At 44.7% G+C, this 23,463-nt stretch overlaps 1 protein-coding gene across 1 annotated transcript in view; it reads left to right on the plus strand.

Annotated features, from left to right (window-relative positions):
• Positions 1-23,463, plus strand: part of UBE2K (ubiquitin conjugating enzyme E2 K) — a 29,227-nt gene that overhangs the window by 2,276 nt on the left and 3,488 nt on the right. The window contains exons 2-6 of the mRNA XM_069977541.1: positions 7,754-7,847; positions 12,588-12,646; positions 13,087-13,169; positions 22,336-22,435; positions 22,777-22,905. Coding sequence (XP_069833642.1) covers positions 7,754-7,847; positions 12,588-12,646; positions 13,087-13,169; positions 22,336-22,435; positions 22,777-22,905 — 465 coding nt within the window. The remainder of the gene's footprint in view (positions 1-7,753; positions 7,848-12,587; positions 12,647-13,086; positions 13,170-22,335; positions 22,436-22,776; positions 22,906-23,463) is intronic.

Here is a 23,463-nt window from a genome sequence, read left to right on the forward strand (position 1 = left end):
TTTTTTGACCACTCACCACTATACTTTTCCCTTCTACTTGATATAAATCATAATGTCTAATAGTGTGTTTACACAGAAAGATCTTTGAAGCCAAAGCCAGGAACAGACTATATACAGAGAACAGGTCATGAAGTAAAGACTGGAATCTATCCTCTTTTCCAATTCATTTCATTCCTGGCTTTTGCTTTAAAAATCTGTCCGATAAATCTCTGTGTAAACGCACCATTAAAGCGACTCTGTACCTACAATCTGACCCCCCCCCCCCCCAAAACCGCTTGTACCTTCGGATAGCTGCTTTTAATTCAAGATCTGTCCTGGGGTCTGTTCAGCAGGTGATGCTGTTATTGTCCTAAAAAACTACTTTTAAACTTGCAGCCCGTGCCCAGCGGCTGGGGCTTAGAGAATCTGTGCCCTAACTTTGCACCACCCCTCCGTCCCTCCTCCCCACCCTCTTCATCATTAGGAATGCCACTGGAACATTTCCTCCTGTCTGAACATTGCACAGGTGCCTTAACGATCCAGCCCATGTTCAGTATTCACACAGCTGAGGAATAGGAGACAATCTGCCTGGATCATTCCTAATGATGAAAAGGGCGGGGAGGAGGGACGAAGAGGTTGTGCCAGCCTAATGCATACACAATCTAAACCCCGGCCGTTGGGCATGGGGCTGCAAGTTTAAAAATGATTTTTTAGGGCAACAACTGCATCACCTGCTGAACGGACCCCAGGACAGATCTTGAATTAAAAGCAACTATCCGAAGGTACAAGTGGTTTGGGGGGGGGGGGGGTCAGATTGTGGGTACAGAGTCACTTTAAAGGGTTTATCCGGAATTAGAAAAAAAAACACAGCTACTCTATTGCAAAATCAGCACCATCCCTTCCCCCAGGTTGTGTGTGGTATTACAATTCAGTTCCTTTCACTTTAGTGGAACTGAGCTGCAATTCCACACCCAAACTGAGGACAAGAGGGGTGCTGTTTCTGGTAGAAATCAGCTTTTTTTTTTTTTATTATAAATAAGTTTGGATAATCCCTTTAAAGTGAATGTACCATCAGGCCCGGGCTGAAGCACTGGAGGCGAGCCAACCCAACCACAGTGGGAGGAATCCCTCTATGATGCTCCATTAGACTCAATGGAGCCGCATCATAGAAGGGTGGGAGTTTCCACCCACTGGGGGAGGGTTGGCTCGCCTCCAGTGCTTCAGCCCGGGCCTGATGGTACATTCACTTTAACATCACAAGCTATTACAACCATACGCTGGACTGGTATATCCAGCAGTGATGGGGCGCAGTCAGCCTGTGTCCTACTTATTTATAATGACTCACAGGTGACACCTCCTCTGTAGTGGTGATGATGGAGTGGCAGCACTCATGTGTGGTCAGCGCTCCATTCATTCTCTATGGGGCTTCTGGACATTGCCAAGCTCAGCACTCTGCACTGTTTGGAAGCCCCGTAGAAAATACATGTAGAGCTGGAGATGTATGCACGGTCTGCTTCTTTCATAATGTTCCCTTGTTTTCTACAGCCGGACCCGTCCCATCCTCTGTCTTGTAGATAGAAGATAACTTTCTTAAAGGGGAACTCCAGCGTGGGGGCATTTTAGCGCTGGGACCGGGGATGAGGTGGCCGAGGGAAAAGACGTCCACTCACCTCTCCGGTTCCTGCGGCGGGTCTCGCATCACGGCGCTCTGGTGCCCGTCCGCTTCCGGGTGTCTGACGCGGGCCCGAGACGTGACGTCTCAGGTCCGCTCAGCCACTCAGTGAAGGAGGCGGGATCTGAGCGGACTTAAAACGGATCCCGCCTCCTTCACTGAGTGGCTGTGCAGAGCTGAGACGTCACGTCTCGGGCCCGCGTCAGACACCGGGAAGGGTCCGGGAAACGGAGCTCCGCGATGCTGGACCCGCCGCTGGAACCGGGGAAAAGTTCCCCAATGCTGGAGTACCCCTTAAGAATATAGGAGGTGAATACAGTTATTTCTCGCCCAGTGCCCTGCGTATGAGATCCAGGACACATTGCTCTTAAGCCATGACTGGTTTGGTCCTGTAAACTATCCTGATAGACACAGTTGAAGTTTAGTTACATCGTGACAGCTAGGGTCCTGCTGCACACAGCTGCATTCTAGATTCTTCCTACTATAAAATTGCAGACATCCTGACAGTCACTATATAGGTTGGGAATACCCTTTTAAAGGGCCTGTGACTGGCTTACTGGACTTTCCCATGTCAGTATTGCTGAGTCACGATGCAATATATTTCCCCATCCCTTATATCAGCATCACTAGATGTGTTATGGCTCCAGCTTTCTTAGATCACTGGATGGTGTGACGTTCCTGTGCAGACCATGCAGGTTATCCTCTAGCTAGAAGCTCTGGCCAGACTGTACTCCAGCAATGAAGAATCTTCAGCTCTCCAGCTGTTGCAATCCTACAATTCCCATCATGTCTGGACAAAGCTTTGGCTGTCCAGGCATGATGGGAATAGTAATTTTGCAACAGCTGTCCAGGTCGTCAGCCTGTGACTTACGTCAGTAATACGGACACATTATGCATGTCTCATAATGTATCCCTTGCAGTGTTACACACCTTACTACATGGAGATCCGGTTATGTGTTTATGGAGACCGGGGTCTGCACAGCTGGAGGAATCTAAAACCTAACCTTTATTATTGCTATTGTGAAATGACTTGATACTTGGGGGTGTTGTCTATTAGTGTCAGTGATTTTATATATTTTTCTCCTGCATGTTTGCAGACAGATTGACTAGGTGTAAAGGAGCTGCTGGTTGTTTGCAGGTCTTCCTCACTCAGAGTGTATGGTAACCTTTGAGCTCTGTTATACAGTTCTCCATAAATCTTATGTATTGGGGATGGGAGGGTCACCTCTGCTGTCTGCCTTCACATGACCAGGAATCACTCTGCAGCTCTATAGTCCTAAAAGGAACCTATCACCACTTTCATGCTGTCCCAACCACAAGTCATTGAGGTGGTCCCTGGGGGCTTCTCCTCAACTGCCCCCCTTGATTTATACCCACACAGGGATAGGTCTGTCAGTCAAGGCTGATGGGGTGGGCAGGAATCACCTCGATAACTTGTGGTTCAGGCAGCATGAGAGTAAATGTAGGATCCCTTTAAGGTTTCTTTCTGCTTCTCATAATGCTGCTGCAAGTCATGGTGCGGCTGTAGGTCTAATGACCCAAACTGATAGCATTATAGGGATCTATGATCCGGGGCGGGGTCAGGATATTGTAGGGGCTATAACATTTTTGTTTTGATAATGGGGTGTCAGGGGTAAAGCCCTAACCAGTCATTATCCTGGGGGTAACCCATCAGTGTTATAGTCACTGATGACCCATTTAGTTTTTTAGCTGTCTGTATTATACACTAGAGTTGTCGTCACAGTCCTGTCGGTTATTATTAGAAACAGTCAACAAGCTTGTCCAGACACATGTGAGCTGAGCTGCTCTGGTGCGGAGGGCTGGCCCGATCACTGTGGAACTAGTCCTTTAGGAGTATATTAGAAATGATGGGAGAGTACAGCTCTGAGGCTTGCAGAAGTGTGATCAGCTTACACCTAGTCTAAGATAAACATAAGAAGCATATGGTATTAGGGCAGATTGGACGGACAAGTTCTGATGTCGGTTTTCTCTGTTTTTATTAATGCAGCGCTGTCTATAGGTGAGAAATCACATGTGGTGGGATCACAGCGGATTACTGGACAGTACAGAGTGAAGCTTTTCCCTGCATGATGTGGATTTTGGAATCTTTGTACATTCTGTTACACAGTGGTCATAGATTTCACCACTTTCTATGTAGCGGAGGAGAAATCCACAGCATGCAGGTAGCACACAGGACTTTGCTGCAGGTTTGGGCCGAGATTCATGGTGGAAATTTACTGCTGTATGTGAACGTGCGCCTGGCCGTAGGCCCTATGCGTGATCAGTATAAGGGCGCACTGTCACATTCTTCACATTGACCTCACCCACTTCAGCAGTACAGGAAAATGCTGTTGGTAGCATTGTCAGAATATGACGTGGTTCACATATATGGCACAATACAGCCATACCTCAGCAGTTTCCTTCCACCATTGTTTCTTGGTATAGCAGGTGATGACCAGTAGAAGAGAACGCTGTATGGTCTGTGCCAGGAGAATAGTGGTTCTGGCTAAATGTGTCCTGCATACAAGTTAGGGGCTATTTACAGGAGACATATTTAATGTGATTTCTCTAAATTCATCCAGACAGCATTAGGGGTAATGTATAAGCCATGTATATGGTGCAGAGAGCACAAAATACACTGTGTCCTACCTTCACTGCTGTATGTGAATGAAGGGTCTTGTGCTGCGGAAAACCTCCCCAACACATACACAAACCAGTAGGATTGCTGTGTCTAGAGGAGCATTGCCCTGCAGAGATCAGCGGAGCGGCCATGCACTGCACCTGTGTCCTCCGGCTCTGGGGAGCGGCAGCTTTGACACCTGTTCTGTAGACTATAGATGATAAGGGGGAGCGTTGTCTGCATCTGCTCAGCATTTCCCTATAATCCAGCTTGGCCCATCCATGCACCTGCTTAGCATTTGGAGTGTAGCAATACGCAAAGCATGAAATCTTTCCTAACTGCCCCCACACTTGCACGCTCTGCTGGGCTGAGTGTCCATGGGGTTTCTTTCAGTAGGGAGAGGGTGAGTAGCTGCTATTTCTAGCGGCCGCTCATCTTCTCTGAGAACACAAGGATCAGGCATGTTGAGATTCAGCTGCCCATCTGCATATCATCTCCTTCTCCCCATGGCCATTAGCTGGGTGTATCAGGGCACACAATGAGTCTCTGTGCGGCAGGAAAAGCTGGTTTACATGACACAGGTGACCTGCTTTCTAGATTTGGAATTGCCCCAGTTTAGTTATGGATGCAGCTTTGTACAGGCCTATCGTATGCAGCGAGAGCCCACATCTCTTGTTTCCTATATACTCCGTGCTGTGTCTTGTGCCCTACATATGAAACCTGACCATATGGAGGTGTCTATGTATACATTCAGGTTACTCTATGCATGTCAAGTGTGAACATTGTCCTGTGTGAGGCTGAAATGACCTGTTTTTCTGCTGTATATAGCAGTGAGGTTCCCTGTTGTTCTTGCTGCTATTATAAGGCAGTGGGTTAAAGACCCCCCTTCTAACCCCCCGCGTCAGCAGGTTGTCCATGGCTTGTGTTTGTGTGAGTAAAGTGTTCCAGAAGTGCTGAGCGATTCATCCTATTCATTACAAGTGACGGCCTGCGGGGAATCCCTGACCACAGCATTACACTTCTCTATGGGATAGAGCACTTATTCACATGGATGGTATAACTAATGGGAGAAGACAGGGAAACTGTATAGATCTCATATAGTTAACAGGCCAGCACCAGTAAATGATCCGGATAATAATGCGGGTTCGCACAGGTGTAATACCTCTCCTGCAGGCTGGCAGGGATCACTGTCCAGCCGCATTACTTACAACAGATGCCCGTCCATGGTAGCATAGAGCCATCCGGGAACTGTATCGCTGGTCTCCAGCAATATCCAGTGGTGCGTTGGGGTCTGACCTAACATTATCTGTTGCATACATATAAGCCAGTTGTAAGAGCCTACCAAAATTGGCCTGGGTCATTCTTAAGTGTATGGTGGGTTATGTAGACTGTCAGTAGCATCTGTAGTGCAGTACATAGTAGTAGCCCTTCCTAGAGTGATATGTGTCATGCATCTGTCACATCCATCATAAGCTAGGACACTAGATATAGGTTCTGCTTCATGTATATTGTCTGGTATCTGTATCTTCAGACCTTCCATCATCCAATATTACAGACATAGGAGACATTCCCTTATACTGTTGCATCTAATCTCACCTCTTCCATACATCCAGATTTGGCTTCTTAGAAGAGCAGCTATTTTAGGCTTGCAGCCCAAGAATACGGCGTATTACCTCAGGTGAACTCTATCTGCTTCTTTGTTCTGCAATGACTGGAGATAGAGAGAAGATGCAGAGATGTCAGGAGCGTGCCCAGTGCCTGTCTGTGAGCCTGCCGCACCTGCCACCTACCCAGCCCCAGGGATCAGACGCTACACATCACACAGCATGTCCCGCAGCATGTTTCTTATCCTCTTTCCTTCCTATAAATATATTTAGTCTTTATAATATACGGGCAATACCTAGATGCAATATGTATGTCATCGACAAAATAAATCTAATTGCCTCTGGTTGTTTTTTTGTTTTTTTAATCAGATAGTTTTTATTGAAGTTTTTTTACATCAAGTTTTAAACAAAAACACACATAAAAAAGAGAAGAAACAAGAAAAGACCCCCCCTCACAGTGTCAATCAAAAAGGAAAAGAAAAACAAAGGAACTCCTATCCCCAAAATATGGGGAAAGTTATTCCATGTGGAGTATCGCAAGAAAAGCAACATACAGAGTAATTGTACATGTCAATCATATTCTTTTGTAAACAGTAGATAGAATCCCAAACAGAATAATAAAGAGAAAAAAAAACCAATTTTGAAAACATAACTGTGTCCTGTGCCTTTGTGGGAACATAATAAATATGGTTTCATTCCAGTTCCCTCCCCACTACTATAAGGGATAATAGCGCCTCGTGCGGGCCTAGGCAGGAGTCTACAACTTTGTAAGAGTATTTGCGATGGAAGACCCGGAGAATCTAGCCATCTCCCCCATATTTTCTCAAATTTCTGATAGCATTTTCTCCTAATATAGACAGCACGTTCTAAACGAATAGTGGTGTTCATTTTGTTCTTAAATTTCTGTATGCGAGGTGGACTTGGCTGTATCCAATGGGCCGCAGTGACTCTGCGTGCCTGATAGAGCATTCTCTGTACTGCCAGCTCAGTATGATCATCTATATCAGGGGCATCAAGGATTCCCAATACATTTTTTAGGGTACAAGGGGAGAGACACGGAATAGGCAGTGTTAATGGTCTCTACTACCCCTTTCCAGAAGTCCCCTAACTGCACACATCCCCACATCATATGTATCAAATTTTCTTCTTCAGCATTGCATCTGGGACAGTAAGGTGTGTAAAAGGATTGGAGTTTTATAGACTCTATGGAGTAGGTATAATTGTGAGAGTCTCTGTGCTTCGCTCAGGGATATCTTGGTGGTAAGGTCCAATATATTGCTCCAGTCGTCATCAGAAATATGTCCCACATCTATTTTCCACTTTTCCTTAATGGAGAGTGGGTGATGCTGGAGATGTTCACTCAGCAGATCGCTATAAAGCACTGATATGAGACCCCTAGCTGAATCTTCACTAGATATATAAGCCAGTGTTGTATGTTTGGAGGTGTCTAGTGGTGGGAGGCGTTCCTGGGAGTTGTAGCCTCTGGTTGTTTCATTATACACACATCTACAGTGTATGAGCACCATGGTCATAACCCCTTTATAGCAAGGTTCCCCTACAGGGTTGCAGGGTTCTGCAGCAGCTGGAGCACACGAGTTTGGGAACATCTCTTTATAACTGAGGTTTCCATCTTCTGTGTGTGATAGTAAAGGCTATGTACTTTAAATTGTTCCATTTATCAAAACTATAGACATAGGACCACATCCAAAATCAGGATCAGGGAGAAGCACATGGCTGAGCACTTCTCTCCATTTCTTGTTGCAGGAGACAGGGACTCACTATTGCTAAATAACCATAATGCTTTAATATGTGGCTTTTGAATCTGTTTTTTACTAAAATCCTTATTTTTTTTTGTTTATTTTATTTTCCCTCTTAAAGACTAGCAAAAACCAAATCAAAGTAGACCTAGTAGATGAGAACTTCTCTGAGCTGAGAGGCGAAATTGCCGGCCCCCCAGACACACCATATGAAGGTAAGTGAGTATTGGACTTTCTAATATACCTTTGAGCTCTCCTCTATTTCAGCTGTTTTAGGCTTTTGTAAGGACCCCCTCCCTGTGTTCTTTTTCTTTGCTACACATATATCACTGCTCTTTAATTTGGAAGATGATTTATTCTCAGTTACTATTGGATGAAACAAAGCAAAGCTATGGGTGTTGTCCAACCGGCCATCAGTACAGAGTGACAGTCAGTGCTGTTCACTCCGCAGAGCTGGGGCTGTGATACGTCTTCATTCATATTCATTGAAAGCAGAGCCGTAGTCGTCCCTAGATAGAGATCGAATCGCTGTTAATGTTGTATAAGGTGCCCAGCTCCTATGAACACTGCTGTAAGTAAAGCCAGGATACAATGACCAGCACGGGGGATGCCGTACTTAGTGTGGAGTCAAGGTGTTACCCGTGATCACACTAGTCCTGCAAGGTCTCTGGATAAATAGCTGATCCTTCCTCCTAAGACAGATCAGGGTAAAGTTCATTGCACTTGGTGTACTTTTACTTTGTAAAGGAAAGTACCTGTCATTCTGTTACATGGGAGTGAATAATTCATCTAGTATTGGCCATGTATGGAGATATGAAGCAATATTTTCTATGTATTTCCCCAGCTTTCCCTCATGGGGGCTGGGCTCCCATTGATCAGTATACTGCTGTGGCCGGGTTACCATTACAGAACACTGAGATTATCTCATTTCCAGTATTCCTGTATAAATGTATGATTCATCCAGTTATGAGCTGTTCTCTTTGTGGAGTGATCTGATGTCATCCTATTGTTTTCTTCTTTATGCCGAATCTGCCTATGAATATTTACCAATCAGCTGGAGCCTTACTACCACCCACCTAATATTGTCAAGGTTCCCCACATGCCGGTCCCGACCCTTAAAGGCGTGGACTCAGCAAGACCCCTGAAGGTGTCCTGTGTTATCTGGCACTGAGATGGTAGCAGCAGATCCTTTAAGTCCTGTAAATTGTGAGGTGCGGCCTGCGTGGATTTCCAGCACAGATCTTGACAGGATTACAGTCCGTAAAACTTGGAGAACCAGGTCTATAACCTGATCCCCATGTAGTGTTCCTTAACCCTTTTCCTTCATTTTAATCATACAAGCCAATGTACTATTGCAGTTCAGAGATGGCACAGTAGCAGGAGCTATGCCCTTGTCTTCACTTGTGGTTGCTGGTTTTATAGTTGCCAGGATCAGAAAATAGGATGAACCACAGCAACAAGAATTAAAGCATTACTGCCATTAAAAGAAGGGGCTTGTCACACTCGCATGACTTCAGAAATGGACATCCGTCATCATCCATTGGTGTAAAACTGTATTTGTTCACTAGGAGCATACATGCAATGTTTGGATCATACAGTGTATCTGTCAGGCAGATGCTGAGACCTCCACCGATTGCTAGATATAGCCAGGAGAAGGGCGCTTCATTTCTTGGCTTGCAGCTCGGTTGTTGTAGAGGTAGCTCCTGCAGTGATTCGCATATAAGGGTATGTCCACACTACAGAATCCCAGCGGATAACCCGCCACACATTCCGCAGCTTGCCCCTGCGCATCTCCGCTGGTCCCATAGGCTTCATTCTATAGTTTACCAGAATCTTGCAAACCATAGAACTAAGCCTATGAGACCAGCGGAGATGGGGGCGAGCTGCGGAATCCGGGATTCTGTAGTGTGGACATACTCTTACAGCAAGCTGGGAAGTGAAGAGCTCTCCCGGCTATATCTTGTGGTCTGTGTGGGTCTCTGCACCAAGATTCTTAACTAACCAAAAGTTTTTACGTCAGTGTGACATGTCAAATGTTTTATTTTGGGTGAAGGTAAAGCCAGACTCACATGTAGATGGTATACGGTCTGTAAGCTGGATGTGTATTATGGAGTGAACTCGTCCCTTCTAGTGGGACTCCCTGCATTCTAACTCTTTATGGTACACTGAGCTCCCCTATGGCTGCAGCTGCACACTGCTGAGCTGACACAGCTGTATCAGTTCAATAGCGTAGTTTTCAACTGTTCCAGAACTCGCTGTATCATAATAAATTATGATGCAGGGAGTCCCGTAGAGTTCATTCCGTGAGCCAGCTTACACACCATGTATCATGAACGTGTAAATCTGGCTTTAGCTATTCCTTAATAGTGGGATTTTTCCTGTGAACTTGAGGGTTGCTAGTGACGCTGTCTACAGTATTGCCCTGTCCATAGAGCCTGTAGCATCTTCTACCATTTACACAGCTGTTGTCTTTTTTCCGAGTAGGTTTATCTAATGCATGTAGATTCTTAAGATGGTTTACTCTCTTCATCTGACAGCCTTGACAGTGGCTTCTGTTGTTCAGGTACACATTGCTTACCTTGTAGAGTAGAGCCAGAGGCGTCCTGTAGAAATGCATTCACTCTTATTTTGTATCACACAGTTCTGTATAATGAAGGTGAAATAGAAGCATTCAGTGCATCTGCAGTAACTCAGGGTTAGGGATGTAAAGACTGTATTCCTTATATCTGCTAGGTGAACCAAGCTTTTATCTGCTTCTGGTTCATTCTGTTAAATGAAAATAGCAAAAATCTGCATTCAAAATCATGAAAACAAGCCGGGAGAAGACCAGGCTAAGCACAGCCCTCTCCCGCCTCTGTGTCATGTGATTAGTCTGGCTCATAATATAAGTCTATGAATCCCGACTCTTTCACTGGCACAGTGCGGGTAGCTGACCTCTCCCTGCTCGTTCTCATTAGTATGGGTCTAAACACTCAAACCGGACTAATCATAATTTTTGATATGTCTCTCTGACATTTCAAAAGTTTTTTTTTTTTTTAAATAATTAAACTTGAAACAAAAAGCTAAGTGTACTCGCCTGCCCATGATCTCCTGCAGCTGCTATTCCTCTGCTCCCAGTCCCTGCTGCTCTTTCTGCTGCTCACTGCTTCAGCTGGCAAAGTGACAGGAGCCTTACCCCTGCATATTATATCAGAAGTAACCCAAGACAGCAGGCATTTTGTTATGGGAATGGTTTGGAGTTCTCCTCCACCGTCAGTCTTGTATCTACTACCCTCCTCGTCCCAAACATATCTTTCACTAGGTAATAGACTGTTGGACACCTATGACAGCTCTTATCTCTTAGTGGTTCTCCAACAGGCCTGATCCTGCTCTTACACTGCCTGCATACACATTAGCATCTAGTCTGCTCTTAGAACCCTTTTGGTCTTTACAACCCTTCTATCTACATGGACGGCCAGCTCCACTAAGGACAGCTTTATGCTATAATAAAGAGGCATTTGGCATTGGCTGATCTCCCAGCACAAGGATCGGACATTGAAATCTTACACTCCTCATTTTGCCCAACATCTGCCATCCAGGAACTTTGAAGGACCAATACACTTTAGGATGTCAGGATTCAACAGCAGGAATACAACCCATCTATGTGCAAGTGATGTCTGGCTATATATATTCCCTGCAATGGAGATATAGCATTACATGTCAGTCAGTGAAACCTGTGCTCATAGGCTTGACCTACCGAAATGTGTTAGCTGCGCTGCGTCCGTGGTCATTCCATGGTCGTGCCCGTGTACATGGCAGTGATAGTGACATGTAATAGTGAATGCATTTGGAGAGTTCGGCTTGCTGAGTATTAGTCTCCGTCCCTGTAGCAGCAGAAGTCTTGTAGTATGAAGGAAGACCCTTCTCTGTAAACCACATAGCTGTGATTGGCTTTACATTTAGAATTTGCTGGTCTTTTTAGTCCCTTAAGTCCCCTGTACAATGGGACAGTCTTCTGCTTTTTACGATTTTTTTTTTTTAAACCTTTGCTTTCTCCCAATGAATGAAGAACATTCTGATGTGCGAGCAAAAGTAGAAGATGGCTGCATAGCTGGGGGTTTGCTACATTTGTATCCAGCCTTTGAGTCAAACAACCTGACCTACAGACCTATAGATTGTATACTAGAGGGAAAGGAGAACTTGCTTAGCAGAGGTGTTTGCTATGGTTGCATCCATTCCCCTTAGATCCTTAAGGGTAGCTTCACACGTACCGTATCACTGCGTATTTAACGCTGCATTTTTATCGCTGCGTGTTTGGTGTGATTTTTACATGCGAGTTTTGATTTTCACATGATTTTCATGTGAAAATCAAAACTCGCATGTAAAAATCGCACCAAACACGCAGCGATAAAAACGCAGCGTTAAATACGCAGCGATACAGTACATGTGAAGGCACCCTAAAGGTGTTTTTCTGTTTTATATTTGTGAAGACATATCACATGGATATATGACCAGTGGTTTCTGGGATATAGAATGAGCTGCTGACATCCCCTCATCCTCTGAGCTGTAATGATATATCGACTTCTTCTCACTATGGCAATAATGCTTTTAAGTGTCCCTGTCTCTTAAAAGTAAAAACATTTTTTTGACTGTATCTTTCTGCTGGGGACAGACTTCATTGTACGTCTATGGAATCTGTCCTCTGCTGTAAGATGGGGAGTGAAGCACTTGGTCTTGTGCTTCTCCCAGCTGTACCAAAGTTCTGTCAGAAGTTTTATTTTATTTTTTTAAAGGGACAGGGACACAATAAGGATTTTCAGCTTCTATTTGTAGTCAAGAATGTTCCCATTGAATTGAAGCATACAAATTGCAAAACTTTCTGAACACAATCTTCAGGCTTTATTTTCATGAAATAAACTTGTAGATGCTGCTGTGATGTATCTTGTACTTATGTATCTGCCATTCTTCTCTTACAGGCGGGCGCTATCAGCTAGAAATTAAAATCCCAGAAACATACCCTTTTAATCCACCAAAGGTAAGAGGATGCAGGCAATATGTATATTAATAATAACTATATAAAAATGTGCAGATATAGTAGATAGTCAGAATGAGATTTTTTCAGCTACTAGGAGAGCAAACTATCCTCATACTATGTCACCCATAAACAGGAGGGTATAGTCTGACAGATCTGCTTTAATACAGGAAGTATTCTCCTTCTGTCTTCATCCTGACTGAGAGGTACAGCCTTGTTTTTATTTCCACTTACAGTCCCATAAGGCATTGAAGCATCATACAGTTTATAGACACAATGCTGAGGCTGCAAACTGGCTGTAATGTTGTATGGTGACATTGAATCCATGATTCCATTTACTATATTGTTCCTCAAGGCTTTAGAATAGGTATAGCTAAGTTAACAGCAAGTAATTGATCAATGTTTTAGTAGATTGATGATAATGTAGCTTCTCTCTGTCGCAGGTGCGGTTTATTACTAAAATTTGGCATCCAAATATTAGTTCAGTGACAGGAGCCATATGTCTGGATATATTGAAAGATCAATGGTAAGTCCCATTTTGACCTATTGGACTTTCTCTCTCCAACTACAGGTTTAGGCCACATTTATGGGCATCATATGGAAGTGTTCAGTTCTGTGTTATGGACTCAAGTTTTGATGGCGAATCTAGAGGCCTGAATTGAAAGCATCAAAGATCTTTTTTATTTTTTTATTTTTTTTTAATGCTGTCAGTTTGGGTTATTAGACATGTGGTCTGTACAGGACTCGTGTCTGTATTATAGCTCTGATATACGTCTGTATTACCCCTGCGTGAAAAATCGCCTAAGCTTGTTGTTTGATGGCAGAATTTTGCCACATTTCAGCATCTTCAAACAAGAGTTTGAGTTATTTTGTTTGTTTCACAAGAGCCAAAGGGGATCTGAGTCTTGCAGACATCTGAGGCTGCATTCACGCGTTCTGTGTCTGACCGTGAAACACGGATGACAAGGTCGTTGAATCCCCGACCTGGACTGTTTCCCTGCCCCACATGATGTATTAATATCATGCCGGCAGCGGGGATACTCTTTGAAACGCTACGGCACCGTATTGACAGCTGTGCAGATTCAAACGGTCCAGGTCAGGCATTCAATGTCCGGCATCCTGGTGTTTCACAGACAAGACATGGAACGTGTGAATGCATAATAAGAAAAGGAATCATAAGTTAGTGTTATTGTCTCTTCAAAAAAAAAAAACAATAAACGTTCACATTACAAAGATGTGTCGAGCCTTTTGATTGGTCGGGGTTTGGATGTTTAAATCCCCGTTAGCCTCCCTCTCATAATAGGAGTCCATGGGAGGCGCGCGCTGCTGCTCTCCTCGCGCTTAACCCCTTAAGGACAGAGCCTGAAATGGCCTTAAAGAGTCACTGTCGTATTTTTATTTTTTTGCAGAAATCAATAGTCCAGGCGATTTTAAGAAACTTTGTAATTGGGTTTATTAGCCAAATCTGCCATTATCTGCATGTAAAAAGCCTTTTCCCAGGTCCCCCCCTCCTTCCTCTTTTTCATCCACTCTGAAAAATCTGAAAATTGTGACTTGTTGCAGGAGACGTACCCTGTCTGCTCTAGGGAGAGGGGAGGGGGGAGGAGGAAGGAGGGAGTTAGCCGGCAGCAGAAAGCAGATAACAGAGGATTACAGGCACGGAGCTGGGTGACAGCTGTAATCCGAGCTCAGACAGGTCACTGGTGACTGTCACAGGAGATATCCCGTGAGGGATTTGTAGATTAACTCTTTGTTGTCCTGTTTTGGTCTTTTCTTTAGCTCTCTCCATAGGAGAACAATGAAGACAGGGGGGAGAGCTTCAAACTGCTTTTTCATGATAAAAATGCATTTTTCGGATAATAAACCCAATTACAAAGTTTCTTAAAATCGCCTGGACTATTGATTTCTGCAAAAAAAAAATTCACGACAGTGACACTTTAACCCTTAGACGACCCAGGGCGTATAGTTACGCCATGGAAGTCTGTCCCCAGACGACCTAGGGCGTAACTGTACGCCCTGGGTGTTTCTCACGCTATGAAGCGTGCTCCGGAGCGGAGCGCGCTTCATAGCAGGTGGGGGCCGGCTGCAATCAGCAGCCGGGACCTCACCGGTAATGACACGCTGCAGCGATCGCGCTGCCGCGTGTCATTAACTCCTTAAACGCCGCGATCGCGGCGCGACCGCGGCGTTTAAGTGTAAGTGACAGGGGGAGTCCCCTGTCACTTACCGATCGGGACCCCCGCAGTGTGACTGCGGGGGTCCCGATCGGTAAAACGGGCCGCCGGAGCTCTCTCACCTGCCTCCGTGCGGTCCGATCGGCGCTCTGGTCACTGAGCCTGCACAGCGCCGATAACACTGATCAATGCTATGCCTATGGCATAGCATTCATCAGTGTAAAAATCCAAGTAGTGAATGTAAAAGTCCCCCAAAGGGACTTCAAATGTGTAAAAAAAAAAAAAAGTTAAAAACACTAACACACTACCCCAAAACCCCTCCCCCAATAAAAGTCTAAATCACCCCCCTTTCCCATTATATAAATAAAACATATAAAAATAAATAAATAGATAAACATATAATATACCGTAGCGTGCGTAATTGTCCGATCTATTAAAATATAACAAGCGTCATTGCGAACGGTAAACGGCGTACACGAAAAGAGGGAAAAAAGTGCGCGGATTACCGATTTTATGTTACATTATATATATAAAAAAATTAATAAAAAGTGATCAAAACATCCGATCTTCACAAATATGGTATTAATAAAAACTAGAGATCATGGCGGAAAAAATGACGCCCCATACAGCCCCGTAGGTGAAAAAATAAAACCTTTATAAGCGTCACAATAGTCCCATTTTATTTATAATTAATTGCCAAAAAAAAGGATTTCATTTAAAAAAAATATATAACATTAGAGAATCTGTGTAACCTGCATATGGTTGTGTTCGTACTGACCTATAGAGTAATGGTATCATGTCGCTGTTACCATATAGTGCATTACGTAGACACAGGAACCCCCCAAACGTTACCATATTGCATTCTTTTTTGCGATTTCACCAATTTATATCTTCATAAATAATATATTTGGAATTGCATCATACATGTTATGGTAAAATGAATGACGCCATTACAAAGTACAACTATTCCTGTAACAAACAAGCACTTACATGGCCTGTAGATAAAAAACTGAAAGTGCTGGAGCTCTTAGAAGGGGAGGAGGGAAAAACGGAAACACTAAGATCAAAATTTGCGCGGTCCACTGGGTCATTTTGGGCCTGGTCCTCAAAGGGTTAAGGACAGAGACAAATTTTATGAATATGACCAGTGTCACTTTAGTCATTAATAACTTCGGGATGCTTTTACCTATCCGGCTGATTCTGAGATTGTTTTCTCGTGACATATTGTACTTCACATTTCTGGTAAAATGGAGTCGATACTCATAACAAATCTTTATGAAAAACACCAAAATAACGTGAAAAATTGTGAAAAAATGCATTTTTCCAACTTTGAAACCTTCCTGCTTATACAGAAAGTGGTTATGCCACATAAATTATATATTAAATAGCATTAGCAACATGTCTACTTTATGTTGGCGGCATTTATTAAACTATATTTCATTTTTTTAGACAATAGAAAGCTTAAATCATTAGCAGCAATTTTCCAAATTTTCTGTAAAATTTCAAAATCAGATATTTTCAGAGACCTGTTCAGGTTGAAAGTGTATTTGAGGGGCCTGTATGTTAGAAAGCCCCACAAAGCACCCCATTTCGGAAACTGCACCCCCCAAACTCTGCAAAAGCACATCCAGAAAGTGTTTTAACCCTTTAGGGGAGTCACAGAAATAAAAGCCAAGTGTGTAAGAAATTTTAAAATTTTTATTTTCTGTGCAGAGATTTTATTGTAATCCAATATTTTTCATAATGATAAACCTATTACCAGAGAAATGCACCCCAATATTGATTGCCCCGTTTCTGCAGTTTATAGAAATACCCCATATGTGGCCCTATTGCGCTATTTGACGCAACCACAAGCCTCAGATATAAGGGAGCGCCTAGTGAATTTCAATGGCTCCGTTATTTTTGGTTATTTTTGACCGTACCACTTCAGGTTGGCAGAGGCTCTGGGGTGCCAAAACATTAAAAACACCCCTAAAGGGACACCATTTAGAAAACTACACCCCTCAAGGAATGTAACAAGGGGTGCGGTGAGCATTTGGACCCCACAGGTGCTTCACAGATTTTCAGAACAATGTGTAAAAAAGGAAAAATTCTATTTTTTACACTAAAATGTTGTTCTAGCCTTCATTTTTCATTTTTACAAGGGGATCAAAGAAAAAAAAAACACCAAACGTGTAGCGCAGTTTCTCCCGAGTACAGAAATACCCCACATGTGGCGATAGAGTGCCAAGGGGGCGTAGGACGAGCCTCCAAAGGGAAGGAGCGCCAATTGTCCTTTGCAAGCTGGATTTTACTGGAATGGATTTCAAGGGTCATGTCGCATTTACAGACCCCTCGTGCTGCCAAGACACTGGAAACCCCCCACAAGTGACCCCATTTTGGAAACTACACCCCTCAAGGAATCTAATAAGGGGTGCAGTGAGCATATGGACCCCACTGGTGACTGGCACAAATGTGGAACAATGTGACGTGAAAGGGAAAATTTTCATTTTTTCACTTTCTCGGCACAAATGTGGCCGTCATCAAGGGGTCCATATCCTTAATGCACCCCTTGATAGATTCCTTGAGGGGTGTAGTTTCCAGAATGGGGTCACTTGTGGGGGGTTTCCAGTGTTTTGGCAGCATGAGGGCTCTGTAAATGCGACATGGCGTTCATCATCCATTCTGGCCAAATCCAACCTCCAAAATCCAAATGGCGCTCCTTCCCTTCGGAGGCTTGCCCTGCACCCACATGGCGCTTTATGTCCACATGTGGAGTATTTACGGACTCAGGGGGAAATTGCTCTACACATTTTGTGTGTGTTTTTCTCTTTTAACCCCTTGTGAAAATGAAAGATTTAAGGCTAAACCAACATTATAGTGTAAAAAATGTAATATTTAATTTTCACGCCATATTGTTCCACATTTGTGCCCGTCACCAGTGGGGTCTATATGCTCACTACACCCCTTGTTACATTCCTTGAGGGGTGTAGTTTCCATAATGGAGTCAATTGTCGGGGGTTCAACTGTCTTGGCAACACAGGGGCCTTTTAAATGCAACAAGGCCCTTGGAATCCATTCCATCCAAATCCAGCCTTCAAAAACCAAATGGCGCTCCTTCCCTTTGGAGGCTTACCCTGCACCCACATGGCGCTTTATGTCCACATGTCGGGTATTTCCATACTCAGGGGAAATTGCTCTACACATTTAGTGTTTTTTTTTTTTTTGTTTTTTTTTTATCTTTTAACCCCTTGTGAAAATGAAAAAATCAAGACAAGATCAATGATTTAGTGTAAAAATTAAACATTTTTTACACTAAATGTTGGTCTAGCCTTGATTTTTTTCCTTTTCCACAAGGGGTTAAAAAAGAAAGTGAACACAAAACATGGCAAGCCACCAAAGGGACAGAGCGCCATTTAGAGGCTGGAATGGAGGATGGAGGCCATGTCGCATTTACAAAGCTCCTGTGCTGCCAGAACAGTAGAAACCCCCCACAAGTGACCCCATTATGGAAACTACACCCCATAAGGAATCCAACAAGGGGTGCAGTGAGCATATGGACCCCACTGGTGATGGGCACTTACGTAGAACATGTGCCGAGAAAATAAAAAATACAATTTTTTTCATTTTCACGTCCCAAATGTGGCCGTCACCAGGGGGCCATATCCCCGCTGCCCCCCTTGTTAGATTCCTTATGGGGTGTAGTATCCAGAATGGGGTCACTTGTGGGGGGTTTCTACTGTCCTGGCAGCACAGAGGCTTTGTAATTGCATCGTGGCATCCTCTAATGGGAATGGCAGCCATACCTACTTAGCTGGGGAAAAGGGACAATTCTAATTTATTTGGGGGTATTAGGCCAATTATTAGTTTATAAGGTTGGAAATGACAGGTGTCCATCAAATTCAACCTGTGTTGATCCAGAGGAAGGCAAAAAAAACCTCGTGAGGCAGACGACAGTAGCCTCATCACAGGGGAAAAATTCCTTCCCGACTCCATAATGGCGATCAGAATAATCCCTGGATCAACATGACCCCTGAAATAGGAATAAGGGACAGAATTTAGATAATGTAGAACCCCAGTGACGTGTGGTACGCCTTGGAGCGATCCTGTATGCAGAGGCCGGGGGGATCAGGACAGGTGTCACACTGGAAAATGGTGTCCTTCCTGATCCCCCCGTTACCCCACACTCTACACTTCTTCTGGGGTCTCCTGTTTTCCAGTGTGGGGGACATCACCTGGAAAATGTTGTCCTGGTGCGATCCGGGGTCCTTCATATCCAGAAGCGCTGGGTCCGCTCCATGGCTGCTAAATATTAGGGCTCTATTACGGCTTCTGATATTTTTGGATTGTGCCGCAAGCTACAGTAGCTCAGGCAGCGAGGGACCGGAAGAGGGGGTGCTGGTATAAATGTTATCCCCGTACAGGTGGTAACCTTTATCCAGCAGTGGGAAGATCAGTTCCTGGACGATCTCCCCACTAACTCCGAGGATGGGGGGGGGGGGCATCTGGGGGCAGGATTCGGGTGTCCCTTCCTTCATACACTGTAATGGTACATGTACACTGCGGAATGGCGAAGGATAACCCTTTGTGCATTCCGCAGCTGGCACCCGCCGGCGGACTGATGCAGGCGTGCGTCTCCGCTCGTGTCACACTCCATTCTATGCACGGGTGGATTCCGCCCTCTGTCCAAAGAATGAACGTGTTCATTCTTTGGACGGACAACGGAATCCGCCCGTGCATAGAATGGAGTCTATGACACGTACGGAGACGCACGCCTGCATCAGTCCGCCGGCGGGTGCCAGCTGCGGAATGCACAAAGGGTTATTCTTCGCCATTCCGCAGTGTGCACGTACTCTAAATCTGTAAGTGTGACAGTACCTCAGGGTACAGAGTTTGTAGAATTTCACGCCATACCGTGATCTCTTATTGGGACGGTACTGGCGGAAAAGACGTGTCTGGGGGGCAGCGTACGCTACGCTACCCCCAGACACGTCACTGGATGATGAGGAGGATGAGGATGAATGGAGGAAAGAAGGATCCCCCCCATTCATTCTCACTGGCTGTTTCGGTGTTGGAGGCAATAATAGCATATGCGTCCGACGCCGAAAACACCCTGGGGGCCATCTTTATACGGGGACTAGTATATGGGGTATGTAAATGTGTAGTGTCAAACTTTATTTCATGTAGTGTAGTGTAATGTAGTGTTTTTTTGACAGTAAGAAAATAATATCCCTACGCCAAGAAAGGAGCTGCTGATAAATGCCACACTTACGTGCGGCACTTATCAGCAGACAGTGGCGGTAGGATATAGGGGGGAAAAACGCTCCTACGCCAAAAAGGAGGAGTTGCTGATCAGTACTCAGCGGCGTTAGGGCGCAAAAAAGTAAAAAAAAAAAAAAATTTTGGGGAAAAAAAAAATAAAATCTTTTTAACCCAAAGCAACTGATCAGTGAATGATATTCACTGATCAGCCGCTAGGGGGCAGTAGAGAGAAGATTGCTGGAGATTACCGAGGCCCGCTGAAAACGAAGACCCGAGTGTTTCTTGAAGATTTCCGACGCTGGAGGAACGAACCCGGAAGCGACGCGAAGAAGACGCGAGGACGGCGCGGACTGCAGATCTTCGCTCCGGACGGCCAGATAGGGGTGAGTATGGTACACCTGCACCACACACCTGTTCTGCACCTCTCAGCTACCTAGCTGGGGGGTGCAGAACCCGGCAAAACTGTTTTTTACAGTATGATCGCCGTGATGGGCCGGCCGGTACTGGCCGGCCTATCACGGCGATCATGGGGGTGGCACCGCGGCCATCTTTGGTGGGGACACTAATGGCGATTGGTGCTATCTCGGACAGCACTCATCGCCATTGCTTTCCGGGCCACCGGGTCACCGATGACCTGGAAAGCTGTTTTCAGCTGCTATATGCTGATCTGTATTGATCAGCATATAGCAGCGATCGTCGGCACGGGAGGGGTTAATCACCCCCCGTGCCGACGAGCAGAGATGGCCTGCTATACATTATAGCAGGCCATCTTCCCCGACCGCTGTGTGTGAACACACAGCGATCGGGGAAACATCGGGCGTACCTATACGCCCGTTTGCGTTAAAGCCCACCCTGCGGGGGCGTATAGGTACGCCCAATGTCGTTAAGGGGTTAAGAATGAACATGTTTATTCTTCAGCGCGGAGAGACTCTGTGAGAACAGCAGCGCGCGCTTCCTATAGACTCCCATTATGAGAGGGAGGCCAACGGCATTCTGTGGCGGACAGTTCCGCCGCGGAATTCCGCTAGTTTTGCTACGTTTTAACGGGGCCTTAGTCAAAGCATAGAAGATTTTCAGCAAAAAAAAAGACTGCCTAGTCCATCTAGTCTACTCCATATTTCCTTTTTATCTGAAGGGAGAAGTCCTGTGAAATAAAAAATAAATCAAAGGCAGGGGGTGCGGGAAAATAATGAACAAAGTAAATTCACCCCTTCTCGTGCCCCGCAGCACTGCTCTCGGGTCCAGCTGCCAGCCACCTGCAGCCCTTCCAGCTGTAATGTCATGTACCCAGCTGAGCAATTGCCCGCTCAGCCCATCAGTGATTGGGGCAGGACACCACCCCAGTAACTGACAGGCTGAGTGGGCTATCGCTCAGCCACACCGTGATGTTGCAGCTGGAAGTGCTGGGTACATGATGTTGCATTTGGAGGAGGCGGGTACATGATGTTCCTGGATTCCAACCAAAAATTGCACCCGGGAGTGGTGATATGGCGACATGGGGACGGGTACGTTTACTTACTGTGGATTTACCAACCACATCTGCTTGAATACAGTACTTGACTTCCTGTGATCATGTGACGTTGACCCTCTAGAAATTTACATGTGTTTCTGTGCTCTCGAAGGTGATCGCCATCTCTGCCATAACTTCCTATATGATAAAGTTGAAAGTGCATGGACTGTTACACAAGAGCTACTGATGATGGTTATACACCACTCACATGGTTATAAATGATCTGTTTAGCCTCCCAGCCTGTATACTTACAGCCTGTTAGCTCAGTGCTCCTCAACTCCAGTCCTTAAGGACCACCAACAGGTCATGTTTTGATGACTCCCTTAGGTATTAGGTATCCCCACAGGTGTTTGTATAGGATATTCTCAAATCATGACCTTTTTGTGGTCTTTGAGGACCAGAGTTGGGGAACACTGTCTTAGCTTATTTAGAGATACAGAGGTAGGAGGATTATTACTCTGTCCTCCCAGCAGGCAGAGGTGGTACTTTGCTCTGGCTGCCCATGTGGTGCTGTGCAGACGCATCATGGACCTATTACCAGATATAAAAGGGAGAGAATGCTGTTTTAAAGTGGTCAGTATGGTGGTTGTTCACAGGTCACATGACCTGGATAAAATAATGAAATGTGTAAGTACAGCAGAGCTGGGATGAGACAGAGAACACTGTAGGATAAAATCCAGAAGTGCTTCTTTAACATATGTAAAGGTTTTGATCATGTCCTTCTTTTTATCTTGTTATCTCATTACTGTTCTCATCCATCATCACAGGGCAGCGGCTATGACGTTAAGAACAGTTTTGTTATCATTGCAAGCTTTGCTGGCTGCAGCAGAACCAGATGACCCACAGGATGCAGTGGTGGCTAACCAGGTGAGACTACTACTCCTTTAGTGGAGTAGCCTGAAGTTCTCCTTATAGGAAGATGTACGTTCTGTTACCAACCACATACATTCTAAGCTGAAATCCTCATTTCTTGTACTAAAACTGAGCTCAGCTTGTGCATCTGATGTGTTTTTTCCATCCATACAGGTGAAGTATTACAACATCTATACAAATGATAACCCCATGTAGTAGTCTGTATGTCCTCCTATAACATTACTAGGCCATGTCTTTATGATGAAACCTTTTAGGAAAACTAAAGCAAATAAGAGTCGCTTATTTGACCTCCTTACTGTCTCCACACACTTCACTTTTTTCCCATTTTTTCCTAGTACAAGCAAAATCCAGAAATGTTTAAACAGACAGCTCGGCTGTGGGCACATGTATACGCAGGCGCACCAGTCACTAGTCCAGAATATACAAGGAAAATAGAAAATCTCTGTGCTATGGGCTTTGATAGGGTAAGTCTGGTTTAGTACAAGAGTTTTCCTGGTATTACTTTCACCTCAAATAGGCACTGTTATTATAAAAAAAGAAAAAAAAAGAATGAGCTGGGAGAAGTCAGTGTGCAGCACATTCACTCCTGGCTCTGTCCTAGATGGACTTGCAGCATGATGATGGGGTCTGTCTAATGGTGTTTAGAAATCTGTCAGAGATCTATCTGACAGATTTTTGAAGCCAAAGCCAGGAACAGACTATAAGCAGAGAACAAGTCATAAAGGAAACTTTGAGATTCCTCCTCTTAAATCCATTCCTGGCTTTGGCTTAAAAGATCTGTCAGATAAATCTGTGTAAACATACCATAAGCCTTATACTTAGATCCTGACTGATTTCAGAATTTTTAAAAGTTTTTATTAATGACTGGTACTTTTTAAAAACCCTATGTAGGGCATTTTATTCACCTGGACTGCCGGATTCCTCCTCTCCTCTACTTCTAAAACCAACAAAAATATATCTATTGCTCAATGTTAAGCTATATCTGTGTACTTGGCTGGAAGGAGCCAGTTTCAGTGACTTAG

Source organism: Dendropsophus ebraccatus, chromosome 7, assembly GCF_027789765.1.
Source record: "Dendropsophus ebraccatus isolate aDenEbr1 chromosome 7, aDenEbr1.pat, whole genome shotgun sequence".
Classification (NCBI taxonomy): Eukaryota; Metazoa; Chordata; class Amphibia; order Anura; family Hylidae; genus Dendropsophus; species Dendropsophus ebraccatus.